At 56.7% G+C, this 24257-nt stretch overlaps 1 protein-coding gene and 1 long non-coding RNA gene across 2 annotated transcripts; one reads left to right on the top strand and one right to left on the bottom strand.

Moving 5' to 3' along the window:
* Window positions 1-2876: 2876 nt before the first annotated feature.
* On the bottom strand, window positions 2877-22959 carry LOC136367660 (E3 ubiquitin-protein ligase SH3RF2-like). Its single transcript, XM_066329458.1, has 8 exons — window positions 22564-22959; window positions 12667-12921; window positions 10310-10597; window positions 7267-7361; window positions 5221-5391; window positions 4852-5042; window positions 3990-4351; window positions 2877-3200 (listed from the first exon to the last, which is right to left on the bottom strand). Exons 1-8 carry the CDS (start codon window positions 22933-22935, stop codon window positions 2937-2939), a joined length of 1998 nt encoding a protein of 665 aa, XP_066185555.1. The 5' UTR covers window positions 22936-22959; the 3' UTR covers window positions 2877-2936.
* Window positions 7160-14456, top strand: LOC136367661 (uncharacterized). The gene is made up of 3 exons (XR_010744715.1): window positions 7160-7268; window positions 13262-13335; window positions 14304-14456. It is a non-coding gene; the product is annotated as an uncharacterized lncRNA (long non-coding RNA).
* Window positions 22960-24257: the final 1298 nt, after the last annotated feature.

The following is a 24257-nucleotide window of genomic DNA, read 5'->3' as shown; positions in this document are numbered from 1 at the left end:
AGGAGCGTCATGATGTCACCTGTGCTGGCTCCGAGTCCTGACACATTGGATGTCTAAGGTCTCATCATGGTTTATTCTCTCCTCGGTACTGCCCCAGGACTGGACTTTTCATTCCATTTCATACCTGCAATCAGGTAACCCTCTCGCCCAGGAAACTCTCCCTCCCCTTGCCATCTGTTCCAAACAGGCAAAACCTGAAATGAGAAAGTGAAAATAAACATTCTTGAGCTTTTTCATGCAAAAAGTTTTAATGGTGCCACGGCAGCTGCCATGGGCTGGTGTCTCACATGGTGGGTGCCAAAGCTTTCCTGAGCCCCGTGTTTCCCCAGTGCTTCCACTGCATGAGGGGCTGTAATCTGTTCAGCCCAAATTAATTTAATTATCTACAGGCTACAGAGCTAAGCATTAGTGCTATAAACTTAGATGAATAATCTTCTGAAAACTTAAAATGTCTTTAAACCATTGCTTTTTTTTTTTTTTTTTTAACAGAAATACAAAATAAATAGCTTGAGGATTAATACAAAACAGGAAACTAATCTCTTCTCATTTATTGACTTTTCTCCCAAATAGTACCTTGAATTGAAAAAAGCCTTTTAAAAAATGAACTTCACTTCATGGAAAAAATATTCAGCATCCCTGAATTTGTACAAGAGTCTCTGAACAATAAATGAAACATATTTGATTTATTCCTCCTACCCATCACCACTAAGCAAAGGTTATGCATCCTACTGTTTCTAAGATATATATATGTAAAAATAGTAATATATGATTTCTCACTGATGGTGACCTGGCTGTAACATTTCATCATTTCATTGGAGCATTCCCTGGGCTGGGTGCAGAAAGTAGTGAAACTCCCTGCTTGGTCTTGTAAAGGATCAGGGAACTTTTGTTGACCCCTTCTGCCTTTAAGATCTGTTTTGGCTTTAACTTTGCTGTAAACAGATCTTTTTCCCCCTTCATTACCCTTCCAGTCCTCCTCAGCCTGGCACTGGGGGTCCCTGGTGCGTTCCCCAGGTAGTCTTGGATCCATCACTGCTTCCCATTGGGAACACAAACAAAGGGATCAGCCCGTGGAGCTCCCATGGGCTTTGCTGGCAAGTCCTCATCGCTTCATGGACAGTTCGGGGTTCTAAACACTGACTTCATGGATATTTGGAAATGTTACTTTTAAAATGGGACAGATACTGAAGAGTATGACAAAAAACCTGAAGTCTTGAGCTGTGATTACACTTCAAGCACACCGTTTCACAAATTAACTACACTGACTGTTGGGCAATGAGTAAACCCCCTAAGAATGATAAATGTGTGATTTTACACAGTCCCAGGCTGCTCTGGTGTTTCCAACTAAAACGTTTTGGAGCCAGCGTTTGCATTCATAGTTCCCAGAGGGAGAGAGGGGCTGATGGAGTGAGTGCAATTCTGCTCTTTTCTAAATGTGCTGGGATATGTGGGTGTGTCTCTGACAGGGCCAGCTGCTTTCTGCTTCAGCTCTGGCAGGATCACAGCAGTCCTGAGCACAGAAGCAGCACGTCTCTGCCGAGGCACTCAGCTGACTCTGAGGTGCTATCGCTGAGTTGGACTCGCCCTCATTTCTGCAGCTGCTGCCACCTTTTACACCTGGGCACAGAACATGGCTGTGCCATGTTTTTTACACCTGGCTTTCAGCTTGTCAGGGTGTTCCTGCAGGAGCTGCAATACTGACAGGGCACAGAGTGAGAACAGATCTGTGCCTTGGAGCTTGCTGTGCCACTGAAAATCCCCACAGGCAGACCCGGCCTTCCTGCTCCACAAACAGAAAGTCTGGGAGAGGGAAGGTCCAGGGGCTGTGGTGTAGTGAATTACCCATTCCTTTGGTGTGGTTTTAGGAAAAAACGTCCTTTTCCGGGGCTGTGCCAGGGAGAGTCTCCACTGAGCAGTGGAGTTCCTTCCCTGGGTCTCTGTGCAGGTAACCAAGGTGGGATGTCAGGGCAGTTTTGGAGGGAGCACAGCTCTGCCTGTCAGAGACCAAAATCTGTTGTGCAGAGGTTTGCTGGAGAGCAGGCACAGCTGGGAGGCAGCACAGCTCTGCTGGCTTCCCTGGCATTCACAGCAGAGTGCTCGGGGCAAGCTGGAAGCCGGAGCTGGTGCTGCTGGGGCAGAGCGGGGTCTGGAGCATGGTAAAATCTGACTTTGCTTTCTGTTACACAGACAATGTTTCATGCATCTGAAACCCATGAATTCCACTTAAGATATTTACAACAGCCACATCTGAGTGGGTGGGTGGTGGGAAGGGGCTGGAAGGAGCTCATGGGCAGGAGGTAGCTGACAGGTGATCAGAGGAAAACAAGCAATGAGGAGAAGGGAGATTCAGTGCCCTCACTGCGGAGCCTGGGCGACTGCAGTGATGGCAAAGCCCTTTCCATTGGCTCTTTGCCCTCCAAATCACCTTTTAGACTTCTGTGTTAAAATTCCTGGGCTAAAACCAATGAGAAAAGCAAGCAAGCAAGCACCCTAACAAAAAATCTGAATTACCCCCTCCCCTCAAAGGCAGCGCGAACCATCAGCCAGGAGCTGACTGATTCTGATTTATGGTTTCTTTATCCTGAGACAGGCAGGTGACGAGCCAGCGTTTGATCTCTGTGGGCTTTTCTGCGGCCCCGAGGAGATCCAAACGAAGTGTAAGTCCTGCTGATACCCGCACGCTTTCCTCCCGTGCCGCCGCTGCTGCGGCGCAGTGCAGCAGCGACCCGGGCAGGTCAGTTCTGTGGAGGCCGCAGAGCCCGGCACACCTCCCGTGCTGGAGCAGCCCCGGGCACGGCTCGGTCCCTCGGAGGTCCGCACAGCTCTCTGCAGGCCCCGGGCAGGTCCCCGGGGTGCCAGCGGTGCGGGGCCGGCGGCGGGGGAGGACGGAGCGAGAGGAGCAGGAGCGGGGAGGAAGGCGGCCGCGGGTTACCCGCTCAGTTCGCAGAGATGCTGCTGTAGCTCTTCTTGATGGGGAAGGTCAGCTGCCCCGACAGGTCCAGCGACAGCGCCTTGGGGTGCAGCGCCCGGCGCGGGTGCAGCGGGCTGGAGCCCAGGCGCGGCGAGTACAGCACCAGCAGCTCGGGGAGCCCCGAGCCCTCGGGCTCCGTCCTGCTGCGGGACAGCCTCGGCGAGGGCTGCAGGCTGTGCCGCTTGGGCGGCGGCGGGCTGTGGTTCTGGAACCTCACCGTCTTCACTTGCTGCAGCGAGAAGGGGTCAGAGTCAGGGGGGAAGAGCAGACCCCGGCCGCCCTCCCCACTGCTCCCGGGGAGATGCGCTGAGGGGCTGCGGGCGCCTGCGGAGGAGCCCAGGGGGACGTGCAGGTGATGGCGGGTGGCAGAGAGCCCCAGGGGCAGCACAGCGGCGCTGGCAGCTCCGGGGACCAGGCAGAGCTGTTCCGGGAGCGGGAGGAGCACAGCGCCAGGAGCTCTCTCCTAGCTGATGCTGAGATACCCGGGAGCTCTGAGCTTGACTTTTGGGGAGCGAGTTGGGCACATCCTCGGGTACTCTGGGAAGGAGAAGCTGTCACTAGGGCAAATTTCTAGAATTTTCACTGGAATGATTTTACCTTTAAGAAATTTCTCTCTGGCTGCCAGAAGGGAAAGAAATTCCCCTTCCAGATGGCTCAGCCCAAGTGACACGAGGGAGATGGGGGAGTTCTGCAAAGCTCTGCCTGACAGTAGCTCTGTCGCTCCCAAACTCACAGATTCTTCTACAATTTATGACCTCAGAAAAGTCTCGAGATTTGCTCGTGACTGGACTTGGTGACAGGGACAGAGCCCCTGCAGCGTCCTGCCTTTCTTCAGGGCTTAATCTGAACGGCCGCGTCAGCAGCACAAATGCCGGATTTTGTAATGCACGTGTCAATCCCAGCGATCTCTGCTGGAACAAAAGCTGGAGGGGACGGAGCGAAGCCCCGGGGGGTTTGGCCCTGGTTATTTTGGCTGACATGCTGGTTCCAAGGGGATGCTCGGGGGTTCTGGCTGTACCTTCTCGGCGCTGTTGCGGGAGGTCTCTGGTTTCACCAGGATGGACGGCGGGGCTGACGCGGGCGGCTTTGGGGCCGCTTCGCTCTTCAGCGGCGGGTCTTTGGCGTCCAGGATCACCGAGCTGCACACGGAGGGGCTTCGGCTCTCCCCTCCCCTGACCAGCAGCGCTGGCGAAGCCTCATAGGAGAAGTTTGGCCGGGTTGCCTCGTCCGTGCCGGCGCCGGGAGGGATGCTGTGCGGCGGGGAGCTGCCGTGCGGGTAAATCTGGAAGTGCTGAGGCCGCCCCGCAGCCGAGGGACGCCTGAGGGAGCCGGTGATCTGCACGGGGGTCCCCGCCTGTCCTGGCCTCTGCAGGGAGCCGTCTGGGGAGCAAGGCCCACGGAAGGGAATTTAATCAGGAGCCCAGAATGCGCGGAGTGAGCAGTGGTTACGGCCCCGCGCCAACAGCCCTGTTGACAGGACACCGTGGGGCTGTAGCCCCCGGGGACCACCCCGTGCCCAGCCCTGCGCACCCATTGCAGGGGTAAAACCGCTGCTGGTGGCCGCTGCCACGGCCCCGCTGCCTCCAGGAGCAGCTCAGCGCAGAGCTGGGAACACACACTCCGGCCCCACATACCCCTGGGAGAGTATTACAAACCAGTGCGTACGGGATGAGGACACACCTTGCAGCTGCTTGGAAAGAATATAACCACCGAGCTCTGCACAAAGCCCTGCACGGAACTTTGCCACGCTGAGCCAAACCCCCCGGAATTCCCAGAGCAGCCCGGCTCGGGGCCGAGCAGCGGCGCGGAGCACAGCCCGCAGGAGCTGGGGGGTTTGGGGATGTGTCCCTGAGCTCCCCCCGAGCCCCCCGAGCACTCACTCCTCCTGGAGCTGCCGCGGCCGCGGCTCCTGCCGGGGACAGGGACGGGCACGGGCAGCAGCAGCGGCCGCAGGGCGCGGCTCTGCCTCGGGCCGGCCTCGGACACGCTCCCCTGGGAGGACAGCGAGGCGGTGGACAGCGTCCACGAGGTGTACAGGGAAGGCATCTTCGAGTCGGAGAGGCTGGATTTCCTGTTGGAAAAGAAGGGCGAGAGCTGCCGGGTGCCGTCCCGCCTGGGGAGAGACCCCGGCCGCGGGCAGCTCTGATGGGGGACGCCTTGGTGGGTACTCCGGAAACGAGGAGACCCCGAGTTCTATCTGTTACCCCCTTCCCTCCCCACGGTTTTGTTCCACGTAAGAAATCCCAGACCTGAAGAGGGGAGCGACGTAGTTGCCGGGGAAGAGGCCGACTCTGCCGGTGACGAGGGACATGCCGCGCAGCCACCCGTCCTGGTCCTTGCCGAAAACACGGACCCCTTCTCCCTTCTGCAGCTCCAGCTCGTCCGGTCCGTGAGCGGCGTAGGAGTGGAGAGCCACGCACCTGGGGAGAGAGGGCATGAGGGGAGGAGAGCTGGGGCCGGCCGGGGCTGCGGGGCTGCGCTCTGCCGGGGATGCTGCTGCTGGTGGTGATGCTGCTGCTGTTTGCCCCGACCCTCTTCAGCCGGTGCTGCGTTTGGGTGCTGCCGTTCGTGGAGAGAACTTGCAGGGGACAAACAGCCTGTTCCCTCGGGCCAAGGGGATAAGAGCCAGCAGGAATGGAGAACAAAGCAGCTCAGCAGGATGCTCGCTGTCCCAGAAGTGCCAGCCCAGGGTGACAAAGGCTGGGCAGGAGGAAGCTGCTGCTCTGCACCTCACACAGTGAGTGCTCCATCAGAAGCACGGATCAGGGCCTGACAAGTACCTGTCCTAAGGCAAAGCTCTTGAAAGAGCACAGTTACGGTGCCGTGCTTAAGATAGCATCAGGCAATTCTGCCTTTGAAACCAGAGGCCTCGGACCTGCTGCCTGGAGCGTCACCAGGAGGTGTTGGAGGCCCAGGGAGGAGCGCCACTCCTGCCTGCCTCCTTCTCCTTGGCTGGGACACGAGGGCTGGGGTGGCTGTCACTGGAGGCCGTGGACAATGACGTGGGCAGAGCAGGAGACAGGGGGAGGCACACGGCTCCACTCCACAACAGTGAGGAAATCAGACTAGAAATTAGCCTGAAATCCCCCCTAGACCTCTCTCTTGGGACTCTGGGATTGGGACCAAGGGCTGGAGCTTTGTTCTTCTCACTGACCCACATGGGAGCACACAGCGGAACAACAGCAAAAGAAAATTGTGTATTTTCCAAAACTTTTCCCTATCTGTTCCCTAAGGAACTTGATTTTGTCTCCAGTGTAACACATTTAATTGCACTGTTGTTTTTTTCCAAGGGGAATGTGATCTACTTCAAGAAGCAACGAGTTACAGCCCAACACAGCAATTTTCAGGTGATTTTACAGACCAGAAACAACAGACTGGGTAGTCAGGGGCCACCCCAGAACTTTCAGAAGGGTTTCTCTCTCACTGTCGGTCAGCACAAGCTCCTGAAGGTTTGACCTGCTGGGCCCCGTGTGAGGGGCTGCTCCCTCGGGGTGTGGCACAGCCCAGGTGGGCTCAGGGCACTCCCACCCTGCAGCAGCTCGAGGCTGCTCAGGAGCCACCCCAAGGGGAGGCTGTGCAGGTGCTGGTCTGACACTGCATCTGTGCAAACCAGGCACCTGTGGGATGCTCGCCACCATCCCTCTGCAAATTATTTTTAGCTCCTGGAAGATCTCTTGTCCTTTGGATTCAGTGTGTGCTGGAGCCTGGGCTGACTGATGATGGTGTGTGGATCCCAACACAGTGCTGAGCTGTGGATGCTGCTCCTGGGCACCAGCATTCCCACAGCCTGGCTCTGCACCAGGGGTGCTGAGTGCTGTGTAAACAGTGTGCTGTGGTGCTGTTGTTATTTCACATGCTTTACAAAATGCCAGGGTGGTGAATCTTACCTTGATGTAATCATCCCAGGGTGTTATCTGCAAATTTTAACTCTGTGAAAGTGTTCAGAAATTGGATTGTTCAAACCACCAGTGGCCATGAAGGTTTCAGGATAAATAACTAGAGGCACTTAAGGAGTAATTGGTTTCTTTACACATCAAAAATTAATAAAATGTATGGTTGGTGAACAGGCAGAGCTGTTTCTCCATAGATAACAGCGAGGCAGGAAGATGCACTCAGCTGTGCTATCGGGCCTCTGCCAGCCCCTGCTCAGACCAGCTACATTCCTACATGGATCAGCATTTGGGTGCAGGCTGTGCTCTGGCCTGTCTGCACCTCCTGCCTGGCAGGAGCGAGCTCGTGGTGAGGCTGCAGGAAATCCCACCCTGACCCCAAAGCATTCCCGTTTCCTCACGTACAGGTAAGCTGGCCCGTGCTGCTGCAGGTGGGGCAGGGTGACAATGGCTGCTGGCGGCCCCAGGGGTCCTGGCGAGGGGTAGTAAGAGGCGCTGACCTACAGGAGAAAGGAAGCAAAGGAAAGAAAATATTAATCTGGTTGTCAGCTTCTTTCAGCTAACATTTGTCTGGCTTCACCCCCTCTTCAAAAAAACATCAAAGACATTTCAGAAAATAGAGTCTGGAGCATTTGACTTAGAAAAAGACCAGACAGCAAGAGGAAAACTCAGAATGACAGAATCATTCAGGCTGGAAAAGACCTCCAGGATCACCGAGATCCTGTGGCCGATCCCCCCTGGTCCTTTCCCCACTGTCATTTTTCACCTGCAGAGTGGGACCAGCCACCCTGATGTCCCCTCTGTGCTCTCAGAGGGGTCTCTGGGGTTCCAGGGAGGAGCTGCTGCCCCGTTCCTGCTGCTGAGGTAACTGTGCCTTAAGCTGTGCCAGAGTCGCTGCCTGTCGGGGCCAGAGGGTGACTCCTTGTCCCTGCAGTGCCAGTGAGGCCACCAGCAGCGTGCTGGGCTGTCCCCACTCCTGTCCCTCCTCATCCCTCAGCTGGGCTCTGTCCCCCGTCCAGGGGCTCTGAGACAGGTCTGTGGCTGTGCCCGGTGTCTGCTGAGCATCCAGCCATGACCAGGACCCTGCGGGGGGTTCCTGCTCTTCTGACCTCGCTTTTGTGTCCCTTGTCCTCGCTGGGCTCTGCAGGGTCCCAGCTGCCAAACCTGTGTGTCTGTGCCAGCTGGGCACTCTCTGACTTGTCCCCTTGGCCCCTGCCTTTGCCCCGATGGCTCTGTGTGGTGCTGGCAGCCCGGGGCTCAGGGACACTCGTGGGGTGCCCCATGTGCTCGGGAGGACGGCAGAGGCAGCCCGGCACCTGGGGATGCTCCAGCCGAGCTGCCGCTCCTGCAGCGAGGATCGCTCCGGGCTGAGCAGCCGCCAGCAGCGGCTCCTTCCGTGCGGAGCCGGCCCTGCTCAGGCTGCCGGGCTGTCCCCGCTGTCCCCGCTGTCCCCGCTGTCCCCGCTGTGCTGGCAGCAGCGGCCCGGGACAGCTGGGATGTGGCTCTGCGGCAGCTGTGCTCTCCAGCAAGCACCGCAGGATCGCGGATGATGCAAGCTGGGGCTTTAATCTCGTGTTCATTTCAAATCTAATTTCTAGTGGTCATGTCTGTAATGCGGAGCTGGAGCACTGGCTTGGCAAGGACCTGCGAAAAAAGAAAGGTGACTCACCTGCTCTGGTGCTCTCCAGTAAATTAAATTAATTAAAACACCCCAGCAATTCCAGCCTCTGTCTCAGACCTGGAGTGGCAGGTCAGCTTCAAACCTTCTCTGCCTTCCTCCTTTTCTAGTCCAGGCAGGACTGGACCAGGTGCTCATAAAGTTGACTGGAAATTATAGTTCTGTTTTCTTAATTACCATAATCAAAATGCTTGAAATTTGGGCATTTGGACTTTCTTTTTTCTTCATTGGAACAAAAGAACAGCCTTTTGCTGGTTTTCCTGACGGAACTGTGTTGAAATGTCCTCTTCTGGGTGAAAAGCTCCATTTTTTTCATCTCTGTGCTCCCCTGTTCCTGGGAGCAACCATCATTTAGAGCATCCTCAAAGCTGCCTTTGCATTTGCAACATGCAGCGGGGAAAAAAGATTGAAAGGAATATTTTCGAGTCACGTAGAACTGATTTGAGTATTCTATTCTGCTGGTCCCCTGCGAGGCCCTTGCAAACCCTTTCAAGTACAAAGATTTAATACCCTGCCTCTCCCGAAATCCTTCTCTCACTCCATCTCCCTTCCAGGTGTGTCACCACCGTGACCCCCAGCGCCGCTGACACAGCAAAGTCCCACTGGGAGAGTCGCCGAGGGGAGGGAAACCCGGGCGGCGGCAGCTCCCGGCCATCCATCCCATCCTTTTCTGCCCAGCAGAGCCGGGGCTGGGGCAGCCGGGGGTTGTCAGCTCCCCTCTGAGGCTGCAGGGCTCAGCAGCAGCTCGGGGACTGGACTCTGGGGACACAGCGACTCCGGGGACACAGCGACTCCGGGGACACAGCGACTCCGGGGACCGCCGGGGCCGGGATTCCAGGCGGGGAGAGAGGCGTGGGTGCCCCGCTGCCCTCACCGCAGCCCTTGCACAAGAGGCACATGCACAGACACGGCCACGGCAGCCCTCAAACTGGTTCTGGCTCCGCCTGAGGCCGGCTTGGCACCCGAGGGGAAGCGGGAGCCGGGGAGGAGCGCCGGGGCCGGCCCTTGTTCCCTTTGATGGGCCGGGAGCTCCCCGGTGCCGGGGCAGGCGGCTCCTGCAGCCGCAGCCTTGGCTGTCCTGGCCCCGGCCAGCCCGGCTGGGCTCGGGAGGGGATCTCAGCACTGAAACCCCTTGGGAAGGGATCTGCAGCCCAGCCACTGCAGCCCAAAGCCAGAGACGGAAAGGAGAGCTGCATCCTGTCCCAGAAACGGCAGATTGCTCTGCGAACCTCTGGGAGCATCCCTGCTGTTCGGAAGCAAGCAATTTCCAACCCTCCTAAGGCCAAACCCTGACACGTCCCCTCTCTTGTTTCTGCTGTCGGCAGTAGTTCACACCGAGATTTTGGGTAAGATCCCTTTGGGGGTGTGAGACATGATCCAGTTTCAATTGAATTATGGAGCTCCTGTAGGATTTCATTTCCCCTTGTAAGGCAGGATGCCGTCCTGCTCTCTGCAGGCTGGTGATCGGTACAAAGGGCCAGGTGTTTCTGCCTGGCCACGAACTGCAGGGGACGGCTGACTGCTCTGAAAAGGGCTGGAGCAGTCTTCACTATGAAAGATGTCACAGAAACATAAACTCCCCCTTTTCCTCCCGTATCAGCTCTCTGTGAGGACTCTGTGCTCAGACCTTTAGGCAGCGTGGGAAGAAGGAGTGAGGCTCCTCTGCCCGGAGCGGATAATTCCCGAGGCTCGGTGTGTGTGGCTGCCCCAGGGCAGGCTCCCCGTGCCCCGGGGCCGTGCCGGGGGCGGTGCCGAGGTGGCCCTCCTTACCTGGAGCGGGCTCCCGCAGGGCAGCTCGGCCCTGTCGCTGCTCTGGGTGGGCACGCTGGGGTTGCTGGAGCTGATGAGCACGGGGGAGCTGATGTGCAGCGCCGGGCGCTCGGCGTGCACCATGCGGTTCAGCGTGTTCAGGGCCGTGGTGATGGAGAACTGCCGCAGGCTCTTGCGCCGGGCCTCGGGCACCTTGGGGACCTCGGGCCCCTTGGGGACCGCGGGCCTGGCCTGCGGGGACACGTGGCTCTTGGTGGCCTGCAGGAGCTGCTGCGCGGGGCTGCTGGGCTGGAAGAGACAACAGGAGACCGATGGATTCCAGAGGTTACCCCTGGCACTGCCCTGCTCCCCGGTCCCATCGGGCAGCAGAGCTGCTTTAACCTGTAAAGATTGCAGGTTATCTTTAAAATCTCGGGGTCTGTCATTTCCCTCCTCTGTCGTCAGTGACAAACTCGGGGTGTAAAATTCTCCACTCAAAGCTGACAGCGAAATTAAAATTGGTTTGAAAAACTTGTGCTAAGACAAGGGGCTGCTGAGGGGTTAATGAATGCTCCCCCCGAGATATTCCTTGTCCACAGCTTTAGCTGGCAGAGGTGCTGGGAGAGCTGTAATTAATAACTCTGACTCTGCGTTAGAAGGGGTGTTTCGACTCCTGTGTCCCTGCCTGTGCTGGCACACGTGGGGGCATCCCGCAGCAGGACAGCCAAGCGCTGCAGCTGAGGGTATGGCACGGGCTCACTGATGGTGGCACTCCCAGCAGGGTTAGACCCACCCAGTTCCATCTCTGTCAGCTTGAACACTCGTGGCTCGATGCTGCTTCCCTTGAAAACATCCTGGCTTGTTGGGATCGGGGTTAATGAGGGAGAGGCAGGCCCGAGTTTGCATACGGGCAGCGTTCACACAGTACTTCTTGGAAACTGCTGAGCAGGGTGTTAGTGGCAAAGGGCATGTGGTGACAGTGTTCTTCACCACCACGGGTGCCAGAGGAATTAATCATGATTTACTGTTGACATTAATGAATTGCAAAACTTGGAGAATCTCACCCACTCGTGGGAGGCAATGTGCTCGATGCCTGGAATGGAGAGGGAGACATGGCAGGAGAGGTACGGGTGGCTCCCAGATATTGTCATTTTACAGCAGGGATGGTTCTCTCATTTTCCCTCTCCAAAATAAGGTTTAAAGCCCACACTGTGTGTGTAGGTACAGATGTGCCATGGCCATCCTGTATTTCTGCATTTGAGCAAACTGGAAACATTTTTCTGCCTATCTAAATCCCAGAAGATATCATAAAATGGGGCACAAACTGCGAGTCAGGGCTGGAAGAGCCCTATGTCTCCCACAGTAGCCCTACCTTTGCCTTCTCTAGAATTAATTTCTAATTTCTTGGTGGCTGTATGTGTCCCTTAACTAACTTGTGTCTGTTAATGCCAGACTTGAATAAGTCATTACTGAAGCTAAAATGATTTCATTAAATGAAAAGACATTTAAAAAAATGTATTAGAGCTTCAAATAAGATGTTTTGCTTGTGTCCTTCTATAAAACAGCCACAAAGCAGAGCTTGGTGTAATTACGGGCATTGCAAGTATTAATTTTATTTCTAGGAACTGGTGCCATTTACAGCCTGCATCTCAGGCTAAACTGCACAACACAATTAATGTCTAGACCAGTGCTGGCAGAGTTCTGCCAGGGTGGCTGGAAGGTCTCTGGAGCCCGGAACATCACCTGTGACATGCTGAGCTGGTGCCGGCCACCCGCGTCCCTCTGCGGGTGCTCCTTGTCACCCTGTGTGCCCAGGGGGCCGGTGCAGGGAGGGTTAATGCTGGCAGCAGGGGCTCAGGGGGCTGCGGGACCCTCAGACACCCAGAGGTGCTCCCGAGGAGCTGGGGAGTGGCTCAGACACCCGGGGCTGCGGGTGGTGCCTTCTGGAGGGTCAGGATGTCCCCATGCCCTGCCCTGTCCTGTACCATTTGTAAGGTCAGGATGTCCCCATGCCCTGCCCTATCCCATACCCTTTGTAAGGTCAGGATGTCCCTGTGCTCCCCGTGTCCTGTACCCTTTGTAGGTCAGGATGTCCTTGCTGTCCCCCCTGTCCCGTACCCTTTGTAGGTCAGGATGTCCTTGCTGTCCCCCCTGTCCCGTACCCTTTAGAGGTCAGGGTGTCCTTGCTGTCCCCCCTGTCCCGTACCCTTTGGAGGGTCAGCTCCTTGCTGTCCCCCCTGTCCCGTACCCTTTAGAGGTCAGGATGTCCTTGCTGTCCCCCCTGTCCCGTACCCTTTAGAGGTCAGGGTGTCCTTGCTGTCCCCCCTGTCCCGTACCTTTTGGAGGGTCAGCTCCTTGCTGTCCCCCCTGTCCCGTACCTTTTGGAGGGTCAGCTCCTTGCTGTCCCCCCTGTCCCGGCCGCGCAGGTCCAGGCTGAAGAGGGGGCGGGGCAGGGGCAGGTGTTTGATCACCTGCACGGAGCTGGCCGGGAACACGCCGCTGCTGCCGTTGAGCTCTCCCAGGTACCAGTTCTCATCCAGCTGCCGCAGCAGCACGATCGTGTCGCCCTTGTTGAAGCGCAGCTCCCCGGGGTTGTGCCCACGGTAGGTGTACAGGGCCCTGGCTCGTGGCACCTGGGGGATGAGAAACAGCCCCTGCAGTTTGTCCCACACAGACAGAGGTCCCCAAAAGTGCTCACAATTAATGAGAAAAAAATGCAGAAGTCTAAGGCTTAAGCATGCATTTATTAGGATTAACTACCCACATCCTTCCTTGATGGGTTTTACTAATGAAGACAAGCTCCCAAATACTTATGCTAAGTTTGTATCAAGATGAAAAGCAGGCTGGACTTGTTTAAGAATATTAAGAAACAGTTAAGGCCTTAAACTAGTCTTCCCAAGGGTTCTTATTGCCTGCTATAAGGGCTCCTCCAAGACAAAATCCATTTTAATGACCCAGGTATTTCTATTTCAGAAGGACTGGAGGTCACAGCCATCATCCAGCCAAGCTGGTGGCTGTCACCTGCCAGGAGAATGCAGCAGAGCAAGGTGAGCGCAGGTTCTGTGCTCCCATGGCTCTATCACTGCTTTAACACATGTGGCTGTGAGTTTATTTCAGCCCTTTCCTGGGTTATGGGATGATAAATGTTATCATTGTTGCAGTGTAACGTGACATAGCAGAGATATGCCCAACCCAGAAGAGATGCAGGGATGTTGTGATCTTGGCTCTCACTGATGAAATGCCCAAGTTCCCCCAAGCTGCTGTGCTGGGCCCAGCCTGGAGCAGAGCTCTGTGTGGGCTGTGCCCTCCCTCAGCGAGGGCTCCTGGGCACAGAGTGGCCCTACACCTTGGGGGGATACCCCAAATGCTGAGCTCCATTCCTGGCCTCAGCTGGTGGCACAGCTCCATGCTGGGGAGTTGGGAAGTTGGGATTGTCCCTGGCCCCAGAGCCTGGAGCAGCTTGGAGCAGAAGTGCCCAGGGACAGGGAATGTTCACTCTCCCTGCCTGGGCTCTGCCCTGTCCTTCTCCCCTCTTTGGAGGCTGCCAGCTGCTGTGGCACGGTGAGCACTGTGCCCTGCAGCTCCTGCGAGCCAGGGCCACCCCCTCCCACTCATCTCACAGGAGACTTCTGTGACACATTCCACATTTCCCCCTTTTACTGTGCACGGCCCCAGACCCAGCTGTGCCTGTGCCCAGGGCTCGGGCAGGACTCCTGCAGAGCTCCCTGCCTCTCTGCCTCTCTCTGACTTTTCAGGGGTCAGGAGGGTGGGAGTGAGAATCTCAGTGTTAGTTTCCAGAAGTGTGGAAAAGATCAAATTTCCCATGGATATTGGAATGTTTTTGGAAACAAGGCATCTTCCAGCATCCCCAAACCCTGGTGCCTGGTAGGGAGAAGGAACCAAGAAGAGAAAAATTTCGTGTACGGCTTTTACTTCAAAGCTTTTGAAATGGGAAGCAATTAGTTTAATGTTTAGTTCTAATTAAGTCATTCTCTCTCTTAATTTGTGCTCCCAGTAAACACATGTGCTTGGCTCAGTGACACCCACAGCACCTCGCTGGGAGAAAGGAAACGGGAGAGGGAGGCTGGGGCCAGTGCTGCTCCCCACCAGCACCCCAGGGGCCACGGAGACTCCCTGCAAACACACCGGGATGTGTGAGGACAGCAGGAGAGGGCACAGAACAGGACAGCAGCTCTCGGCAGAGCCACGGGGGACCGCTGGCTGCTGTCACACAAACAGGAGCAGCTCAGACCTCGGACTGCCTCAGGAGCAACCAGAAAACAAACGGGGCTTTCACAGAGTGTGAGAACAGGGCTTGGGAAGGAGGAGCAGCCACGTCTGGGATGTGAGGGAACAGCAGGATACAGCAGAACATTAAAGGCAGCGTGAATGAGTTATGGAAATGTATTAAAAAGAAGAGAAACTCAGAAATGAAATGCATACCTGGTGCTAACTGGGAACAGGGCAAGGAACAGAGTGCTGAGAGTCTGGGATATCCTTTCTCCAGCAGGCAAAGGGATGAAGCAGCAGGGCAGAGTGGGAGAAATACCCGAACCCCGGGTGGGACTGGTGTGTTTGTGGTGCTGGGTCTGGCTGAACACATCCCTCCACCTGGATGTATGGATGGCTGGATGAGTGGGCTCTTTCTTCCTCTAACCACACTCACAACCTTCAGCTCTTCCCCTCCTGTTTAACCTTTCCTCACACTTTGCTGCTCTTTCAAATCTCCCAACCCAAGCCAGCTTTTTCCTAAGTCTGTAGGTTTTGATATTTTAAATTTTTTAAATGAAATTTTGTTTTGGCTTCTCAGATACTGAGCCAAAAATGTCCCATTGATTTCCCAACTTTATTTAGGACATCAACTAAGCCTTTTCCTACCCACAGAGAGCAACTAATGTTGTTTTTACTGTACAGGCCCATCACAAAATACAGCTGCAAGCTGGAGATTTCAGAAAGACATGCCGAGTCCCTGTTTTTTGACATGTTTTAGGGTGCAGGAGAGAACAGCTGGACCTCCCTGTGGCACCCACGGGGCTGGAGCCGCGGTGGGGCAGCAGAGCCCCCGTGGGTGGGAGGTCAGAGCCTCTCCACTCCTCTCCTGTGGCTGCAGCTCTGAGCTGCTCTGAGCCCTGTCTCAGTTTGGGCTGGTTCCTGCCCACTCCTGGGTGTCCCAGATCCTGTGCAAGGGACCTGTTTTATTTATTCAAAGTAGGTTAATTGCAAAGGCAGAAACTAGGTGCTAATTAAGCTGCGATAAAGCCGAGGAGCGCCTGGAGGGCTGAGGGCAGAGGGAGAAGCTCTCTCTGCCAGGACAGAACGTGGTCCTGGCAGGGGCAGGAGGACCTGCTGTGGTTTGAGAGTCTTCTCCCGTTAGCACGTCCAGCTGCTTTCGGCTCATCCAAAGCAGCGTTTTGTTTTATCAGGGTGGTAGTGGCAGCAAATGTTCAGCCTAGTGTTGCACATCGTGGCATCTGTCTGAACACCCTGCTGAGAAAATACTGGGAGCAGCTTTGGGAAAAACACAAGGCTGCTAGAAGTTTGTGTACAGTATTGCTGCCCAGCACCAGAGAGAGAGAAACCACAGCGAAGAAATCCATTTTGGGGATGCCTGTTACTTTTTTCGATGCTGCCTCACTTTTTCCTGATTTTCTCCTCTGTTTTCTCCTCCATCATGCCTGAGTGAGACCCAGGAGCTGCTCCAGGCTCTCAGAAAGGCTGAGCCCAGGTGCCCCTGGCCATGGGAGTGCCTGGAGAGAGTGTGGGAGAGCCCTGGGGAGAGGAGGCAGCAGGTAAGGCCGGGCGTGCAGCAGAACCCCCGTGCAGCAGCACCATCTCTGGGGGAGATGCTTTTCTCTCCTTGGCCACTCTGCCAGCAGGGATGGTCATGGCAGATGCACTTCAGCTCCTTGTCCCCGTTCTCGGTGGATTTGAGGCCAATAAGAGAGAAAAGATTTGATTTTTTTCACTATTTTTGGCATTTGGCATCAGTTGAGCTGGGCAGACATCCAATGCCTCTGAGTCTCCCTCCGCACAAAACAAAGATTAAAAATACGTATGTGTGTGTGAGGAAGCAATTTGGGGCGTCTCTTCCCAGCAGAGAAATGCACTCTGACTACCTGAAATGAGCAGGTTGTAACTCCTGAAGGACCCTACTTGGAGCACGGGGATTCACACAAAGGAGGAGAAGCAGCCCGTGGTGCTGGCTGCGGAGGGATCACTGGGAGCAGAGCCAGGAGCACAGGGAAGAGGACAGGCTCTTGATGGAAGCTGGGAATGTCCCCAAACCTTGTCCCAGGCAACTCCCTTTAAAACCACGCCAAGGACCTCGTGCAGGAGACAGGACAGCAGAGAGCAGGGTGAATGCCTCGCCCTGGGGCAGCCAGTGACTCCAGGGCAGATGTGAGGGCACAGCCCAGGCCCTGCTCCTGCTGAGCTCTGCCTTAACTGGGCACGTGGAGCTGGGATTATCCACACACGGATACCCAAGGATGTGCACACGCCGGTTTTTATAGACATGATCTATAACATCTCCATCCCTTCTGCTCACTGAGAGCTGCCTCCAACATCTGCCACAGCTGCCCATGTCTCCATGGCATGAATGAGCCCCATCACTCACTTGTGTGCTCAGCTAGCACAGTTCAGGGCTCTGCAGGATCCAGGTGGATGAAAAGAGCTATTTGAATGTAAATTAATTGCCATTACAATTCTGTTTTTCTGCATTTCGGCAGAGGAGATAACTTCAGCCTTGTCACAGAGAACAAAACCTTCAAAAGTGAACTTGTCATTTCAATCTCTTCACATAATTACATTCTGAGGATTCAGACAGTTGGGTGGTTACTGAATTATTTCTTCCCTGAGGAGGATTGTTCCTGTCTTCCAAGCACAGGTAGACAGTGTGCAGCAGGGAGAACAAAGCCAGTCCCTCCTGCTCACCCCAGCCCTGGAGCTGCCCCATTCCCTCCTGGGCCTGCCTAAACGGGAGGCCAGCACTGGCCACGGCTAATGCTGGTGGCCACCTGCTCCCGAGCCAACTGGCCACCACGGGGAGATGCTGGAGGTGTGAATTGTGTGGGTTTAGCTGGTTTTGTGCTGCTCCATCTGCATGGCTGCAGCTGCTGGTGAAGGGCACTGACCCTCTCTGCTCCCTCACAGCCCTGGGGTACCACGGCATCGAGGCTCCTGTCACCCTGAACCTGGCCTGGCTGTGGAGTGCAAAGGTGACATGGAAAACGGGGGAAATGATTAAAGAAAACCCGGAGCAGCCTCTCTGATGGAGAGGATGGCAGATGCTGAGTGCCAGCCCCCAGCCCCAGAGGAATCCCTGGAGTGCTGGGGCTGCCCCAGGGGGACACAGGGGGACACAGCTGGATCAGGCTTCACTTTGCTGTGTGAAACACGGGGCACATTCAGCTGAGCAGGAGGGGAGCCCAGGGCTGGAGCTGAGTGTGGCTTTGCTGCTGGCAGGGCTGCAGGGGCACAGGAGAGCAGGACAGGGGGAGAGGAAAGGGAGGACAGGGCAGGGCCGTGCTGGGGCCGGGTCCCAGCGAGCTCAGGCTGCAGGGTCTGCAGGAAAGCCTCTCACGCCTCTTGGCTGGCTGCTCTCTATCAGATGAGTCTGTGCTGCTGTCAGCAGTCCCGGGCAGTGGTTAAGTTGTGTGTCATGGCTTTAAGCTGCACGGAAAACAAACTGTGTCAGCCCTCGGCGTGCCCAGTCATGATGCTCTGCCTCAGCAGCACCGCTCTCAGAAGAGGCTGTTTACTGTGCAGGGAGGAAACTGCATCCTGCTGCTGCTCCTGGGCCCTCTCCCTGCTGGTTCCGTGCCCTCCCTGTGCCGGGAAAGGGAGTGCTGCCGTGGCTCCTCAGCCAGTGCTCCAGCCCTGGCAATGTGGCCACCTCTGCCCGTGGCCCCTCTAAAGCTGGTGCTGGCAGCAGGGAGAGCTCTCCCCTCTCCCAGGGCACCCACTGCCCCCAGCCCTGGCGCTGTGCCTCCTCCCCACCCTCCCTCTGCAGGGACAGCAGGGCCAGCGAGCAGCTCCATGGCCACAGGGACAGTGGGGAAAATGGGACAGGAGGGGCTCAGACCCTGAGGCTCCTGGCTGACCACGGCACTGTGCAGGTGAGCTGGCAGAGGAGCCCTGCTGTGCTATTCCTGACTCTCCATCTGAGCCTGACTCATTGCCTTGGAAACAAATTAAAACACTTTTATGTGTTTGCAGCTTGGTACCTAATTTTGTAAAACCAGGGAAACTGGCTCCTGCTGTTGGCTGTGGAGGTCTCTGGGCTTCCCACTGCCCGAGGTACCACCCAGGAGTGCCCCGTGCTGCCTCTGTTGCTCACACAGCTTTTGGGGTGTGTGTTGTGCATCAGCCTGTGCTGACCTCACTCCCTTTGTAGTGGATGAAAGTGCTAAAACTACACACACAGGGAGAAAACACAGCAATGCCTGGCACAAGGTGCCACCAGCACTGTGGGAGCAGCTCCTCATTCTCTCAGAATGAGATGAACCCTGATGGGACACGGCAGTGGAGGAGATTTGGGACAAATCCTTCCTTCCAGACGGGCCCTAAGACCACACAGAATCCTGCAGCCAAATGAAGCATCTCCATGTCCAGCTGAGGGGCCTGTGGCACCAGCAGCTGTGGGCTGAGAGGATGCTCTGGTGGGACAGGAGCCAGCAGCACTGCCCCAGGCAGAGCCCAGCACCCACGGGTGTGTGACATCCCCACAGCTCTTGGCCAGCTCCAGGGCACGGGGCACACGTGTTGGGGTGTGTTGGGGCCATTGCTGTGACTGCCCAGGAGCTGCTGGGGCTCGGGAGGGTGGGGAAGGGGCTGGCTCAGTGAGGGGGCCAGGAAACTCTCTTGCTCTGCCAGGGGCAAACATGGAGCCTGCTCTGAAGAAGACTTCAAGAAGCTCCAGCAATCCAAGTCCTGTCTGTCAAATGCAGAGAGGAGCTGGAGATGATTCTGGGGGAGGAGAAAATACCAAGACGCAGGCACTATCTATAGACGTCCGTGTGAAGGTGGGACGTTGGAGTGCAGAGTATTTTTATCCCAATAGAGGTGTTATCTGTCTATCTCCCATGAAATGCTGGAGGGGGGTGTTGAGCACTCAGTTCATGCGAACAGAAAATAGCCCAAGTCACAGTTAAATCTGCGTGGCCCGTGTTTTCCCAAGGCAAGCTGTCACACCGGGAACTTTTCTCCTCTGGCTCCCTGTCCCATGTTTGTTGCATGACAAAGTTCAGCACCCGAGTATCTGTTCAGGGCCTGGATGGAGTTTTGTGCAGGGTGCACCTGGGCCATCCTACCCCCTGAAGAGACGTGGGAGGTTTGTGCACACCTCAGCACACACGGTCTGCTTGCTCACCTGGGGCTGCAGCCAGGTGAGGAGGAGCTCAGCACAAGCTGTAACCACACCTGGCACATGCCAGGGGCGGCTCCTTAGAGTTCAAAGGCTTCAGCGTGGCTTATTTACGCATACACCTCCCAGCAAGTCCTTTTATTCTTCAATCCCAGACAGTTTATTATGTGGAGATTCTGAAAATCCAAAGCCTCGTCCTCTCTGCGCTGGTGCTCAAGACGTGCAGGCCTGGCTGAGGTGCCAGGAGCAGCCGTGGGCAGTGCAGGGGCTGGGGGGCTCAGGGCTGGCACAGCCAGGCCGTGCTCACACGGGCCCATGTGCACAAACCCAGCACGTGCCCACACCACGTTAGCTCGTAGGAAGTGGATTCAAAAGGGATTTAAATGCCAGCAAATAAATCGCTTGGGATGGGCTGTAATTAGAAAATTCCCTGTTTTTTAACAGCTGGCTCTGGGAAATTCCTGACCACAAACCAAGCGTTGTATTTGTGCTAATCCAGCAGCTCCGTGGGGGCCTCTTGCTCCTCCTGCTCAGAATGAGACGAGCTCTTGGCTTGCTGGGTGATGAGGGATTGATTTTATTTTTTGCCTTCATGGAGGCTCATGAGCATGAAGAGCAAAGAGCTGGCAAGGAAACATCTCTGCTGAGAGAGAAACTTTGATCCAGCTTGTGATGTTCTCAGCTCCAGGAAGTAAAGGAAGTTTATTTATAGAGCAGCCTTGGTAAAACCAAATGCTGGCCCCTATCCTGGCTGGGTGCTGGCTCTGGCTGCAGAGCTGTGGGAGGCACGTCATGGTGTTTGCTTTGCAGCACAAGGTGGTGGATAGCACTGGGGTCATTAGCAGCCCCTGCAGATTGGGGCAGTCTGTTTTTGGGGACCTTCCTCTGCAGCAGCACAAGGACACTGCAATTCTGAGTGCCCAGGGCAGAGCTGTGGCAGGGTGAGCAGCACTGCAGGGCAGCTGCTCTCACTGTGATTCCTGACAAAAAGAACCTGCTCTGAGCTTCACAAACACCCGGGGATCTCTGCTTACCCAGACTGCTGCAGGTGACCGTGGAACTCAAGCATCCATGGGGCAGGGAGATGACAAGTCACCCTCATCACAGTCTCATCTTTGAAAGTGCACAGGCACTTTCAGATGTGTCCCTGCTGTGTTGGGTGACACGCTGCTGTCACCGAGTGCCAGCTCAGGGGAGGTTCCAAATCCATTAACATCCCACTGGAGCACCCAAAGTAACCTCTGGTCCTGAATGCAGGCATTTAAAACCACTAAAACCAAAATGTGACTAATAGGTTGCATTCTTCACCTTGCAGCAGAGAATTCCAAAGTGTTTTACAATTAAGTAACTAATTAAGTCTCAGATGTAATGTGTTTTATATCCCTTCCCAGAGAGGCACAGGAGCTCAGAGGGCTATCCCAGTGCCAGGGAGCCAGCCACAGCCACTTCTCCCCTGGTGCTCACTGACTCTGCTGATTCCCAGGAGTTTGGTCTTAAGTCGGTCTTAAAAGCTTTTGCAAAAACTATGGATGGATGGATGTTGCCATTTCACACCAGGAGCAAGTTCCCACCTGTCCTGAGAACCAGTTAAAGAAATAAGAAATGAGTGAGAGGGAAGAAAACCAGACAAGTGTATTTGTGCTCTTTTATCCAGGGCCAGGAGAGCCCAGTAGGAAGAACTACAACCTTCTCCTTGTCAGCTGGAACTCTGCCCGGGATGGCAGGGACTGGAACCTGTCACTGTTGGTGGCCTGTCCCTTGCAGACACGGCTCCAGCAGCTCCTGCAGCTGCCCTGGAGAGCCGGGGGCTCCCAGCAAGGACAGGGCAGGGCCCTGAGCAGGGAGCACAAGCAGCCCAAGGAGCTGCTGCACTCTGCTCCTGGCCCCTGATGCCCTGTGCTGCAGCCAGGGGATGCTCTGGGCTGGGCAGGGTCACCCAGTGCCCCCAGCCCTGTCCCTGTCCCTGTCCCTGTCCCTGTCCCTGTCCCTGTCCCTGTGCCAGGCAGCGCTCCCGGGAGGGGACACTGCCTCGGGCTCAGCCTGCACGGCAGAAACACCAGGGAGAGCAGCTTCTGAGGGCTTTGGGCTTTGGTGTGGGATCCATCCAGATCCCTCATCAGCACCGCAGAGATGCCCTGGGATACCTGTGCCAGCTCACAGCCACAGGACGCAGCAGAGCACCTGTGCCGTGCTCTGACCAGACTCTGGGACCCACCAGCTCCTCCAGCCAACCTTTGGAGTGCTATTAAAAGGTTTTAGAGACGTGTGGGAAAGGTCAATCCACAAGTCTCTACCCTAAATTCCATCTCAGCCAAGCTCTTTTAACAGGTCTAACACCATCTTCTCATTATTCAAGAAAAATATGGAAATAACTTAGAATTTTAAAATTAGCCCAGTAAATCGTCCCTAGGTACAGTTGTAAGTGAATAAAATTTAATATTTTTAACTAGAGAACCCCCAAGAACTTTGGAAGGAGCAGCATCACTGGGCACCCCCCTTCTATTCCAGTGCGGGGAAACTGAGGCGCAGCTACTGAAATACCTTCTGCACCACTAACAGTTACAGCTCTGCAATTACTGACTTAATTGCTATCAGTCCAAAGCAGTGTATTGCCCGAAAGTCCAAGCACCTGAAATGCCCTCAAAAGCCAGGAAGCATCTGAAAACTCTGGGAAGTTTTTGTAAGGAGAAGGGCAGGCTGGCTCTGCCTCAGCCTGGGAGTCAATTTCTGCTATGGTGGGCTCGAAACAGTCAAATATCACATCAACACAGCAGCCAAATTCGCAAACAAAACACTCAGTCTCGGTTCGAACACTCCGCAGCGCTGCTATCAGAGAAGGTTCCTGGCTCTGGGCGCACAGCAGGGACCTTTGAATGCCCTGGGCAGAAGAAAGAACCAAGAAGCTGCTTACCCCTTCCATGTGGAGCCGGGGGTTGGTGGCCAGCCGGTGCTGGTGCAGCTGCAGCCCCCTGGGGACCCTCCTGAGGGACGCGGGGGAGGACAGGACCCCCGACCTCTGCATCGAGCCGAACCTGGGGACGTTTTGGCCGCACCTGACTCCATCCAGGAGGCGAATGAGGAGCAGGTTGGAGGGCAGCTGCTCGATGCTGCCCAGCACGAGGGTCCTGCACTCGGGGCACCGGAGCTCCTTCTGGGATTTCAGGATCCTCTGCAGGCACGGCTTGCAGAACGTGTGCTGGCACGGCAGCACCTTCGCCGTGGCGTCGAGCTTTTCAAAGCACACGGGACACTCCAACAGGTCAAGGAGAGCCAAGTCATCCATCTTCAGCGCAGATGCCGGTCAGGAGCGGAGCCGGGGCCATGCAGAGCCCGCGTCCCCCGGGGCTGAGGGCCGGGCGGGCTCGGAGCGCTCGGGGGAGGCAGCGCGGAGCGGCTGCTGCAGGAGCGCGAACGCAGCCTCCTACATCCCGCGCCGCGCCGGCAGCCAATTGCCAACACACTCTCTGCGCCCGCAGCCCGGCTGGGAATGAGTCACCCCTGACTCAGCGGGGGCCGGGGAACGGCTCCGGGCCGGCCACCGGCTGCTGCGGGCCGGCCACCGGCTGCTGCGGGCCGGCCACTGCCTGCTGCGGGCCGGGCACCGGCTGCTGCCGGCCGGCCACCGGCTGCTGCGGGCCGGGCACCGCCTGCTGCGGGCCGGGCAGAGGCGCCCGGAGCCGCCGGCAGCGCTCCCGCTCCGCAGCACGACCGGCACTGCGCGGAGAAGCTCCCCGGCTCGGGAGATGAGAGGCGCTGATAAAGGGCAGCCCCGACCTGTCGGTGCCGGGCCCCGGCCGCGGCTGTGGCGGTGAGCGCCGCTGGCAGGCGCGGGCCGCCCCCGCTGTGCAGCGCGGCCGGGCCGGGCCCGCTCCGCCGGCCGCTGAGGCCTGCCAGCGCCCCGCCGCCGGCACGGGCCGCGGGAGCCTCCGCACCGCCGTCCGCGCCCGCCCGGGCTGCCTCGGCTCGCTCAGTCAACCCCCGGCGATTATTCCTCCCACAGCCCGGAGCCGCCCAACCTGTTCGGCTCCCGGCCGGGGGCTGCGCCCGGCGGGGCCCGAGCCCGGGCCTGCAGCGGCCGCACGGGCACCGGGGCAGCCCTGGCACCGGGGCAGCCTGGCACCGGGACAGCCCTGGCACCGTGTGCCAGCCCCTCTGCTGACCCGGCCTCCCGTGCCCGGTGCTCCGGGCGGGCAGCGGCCGCTCCGGCCGCTCCTTGCCGGGGATGCTGCCCGGGACAGCCTCGGCGGGGCCGGGGGCACGAGTGGGGCAGCAGCTGCTCCAGCGCCAGCCCAGCCCTTGAGAGCCCCGGCCAGCAGCAGCCAGAGCGGCCCGAGGGCCCCTCCCCGCCCGGCCGGGCTCTGCTCTGCCCAGGGGCCATCTCAGGGACCCGTCACTTTATTCCCTTTATCAGCCGAATTCCTGTCCCGGGCCTGCACGCACATACCCATGGATTGCCCAAGGACAGCAGGAGGGGCAGTTAAGGTCCACGACCATTTTCCTTACAGACCTCGCCGTGTTTCAGCCCTGTTTTTTCAACAGAAGAGTACTGCAAATATTAGAGGACAAGAATAAATCCAAAGATGTCTCAGGTAATGCCATCAGGCT

This window comes from Sylvia atricapilla, chromosome 14 (genome assembly GCF_009819655.1).
Source record: "Sylvia atricapilla isolate bSylAtr1 chromosome 14, bSylAtr1.pri, whole genome shotgun sequence".
Classification (NCBI taxonomy): domain Eukaryota; kingdom Metazoa; phylum Chordata; class Aves; order Passeriformes; family Sylviidae; genus Sylvia; species Sylvia atricapilla.
Note: the sequence above shows the minus strand (reverse complement) of the source record. Positions and strands in the feature narration are given on the sequence as shown.

Coding starts and splice junctions, on each gene's coding strand:
- LOC136367660 (XM_066329458.1), bottom strand. CDS start 22,935: ATGGATGACTTGGCTCTCCTTGACCTGTTGGAGTGTCCCGTGTGCTTT. Junction 10,598..12,666: donor AGGAGCTGACCCTCCAAAAG/GTACGGGACAGG, acceptor TGTCTCTTCCAG/CCCAGCAGCCCCGCGCAGCA. Junction 7,362..10,309: donor CCTGCGGGAGCCCGCTCCAG/GTAAGGAGGGCC, acceptor TTTCTCCTGTAG/GTCAGCGCCTCTTACTACCC.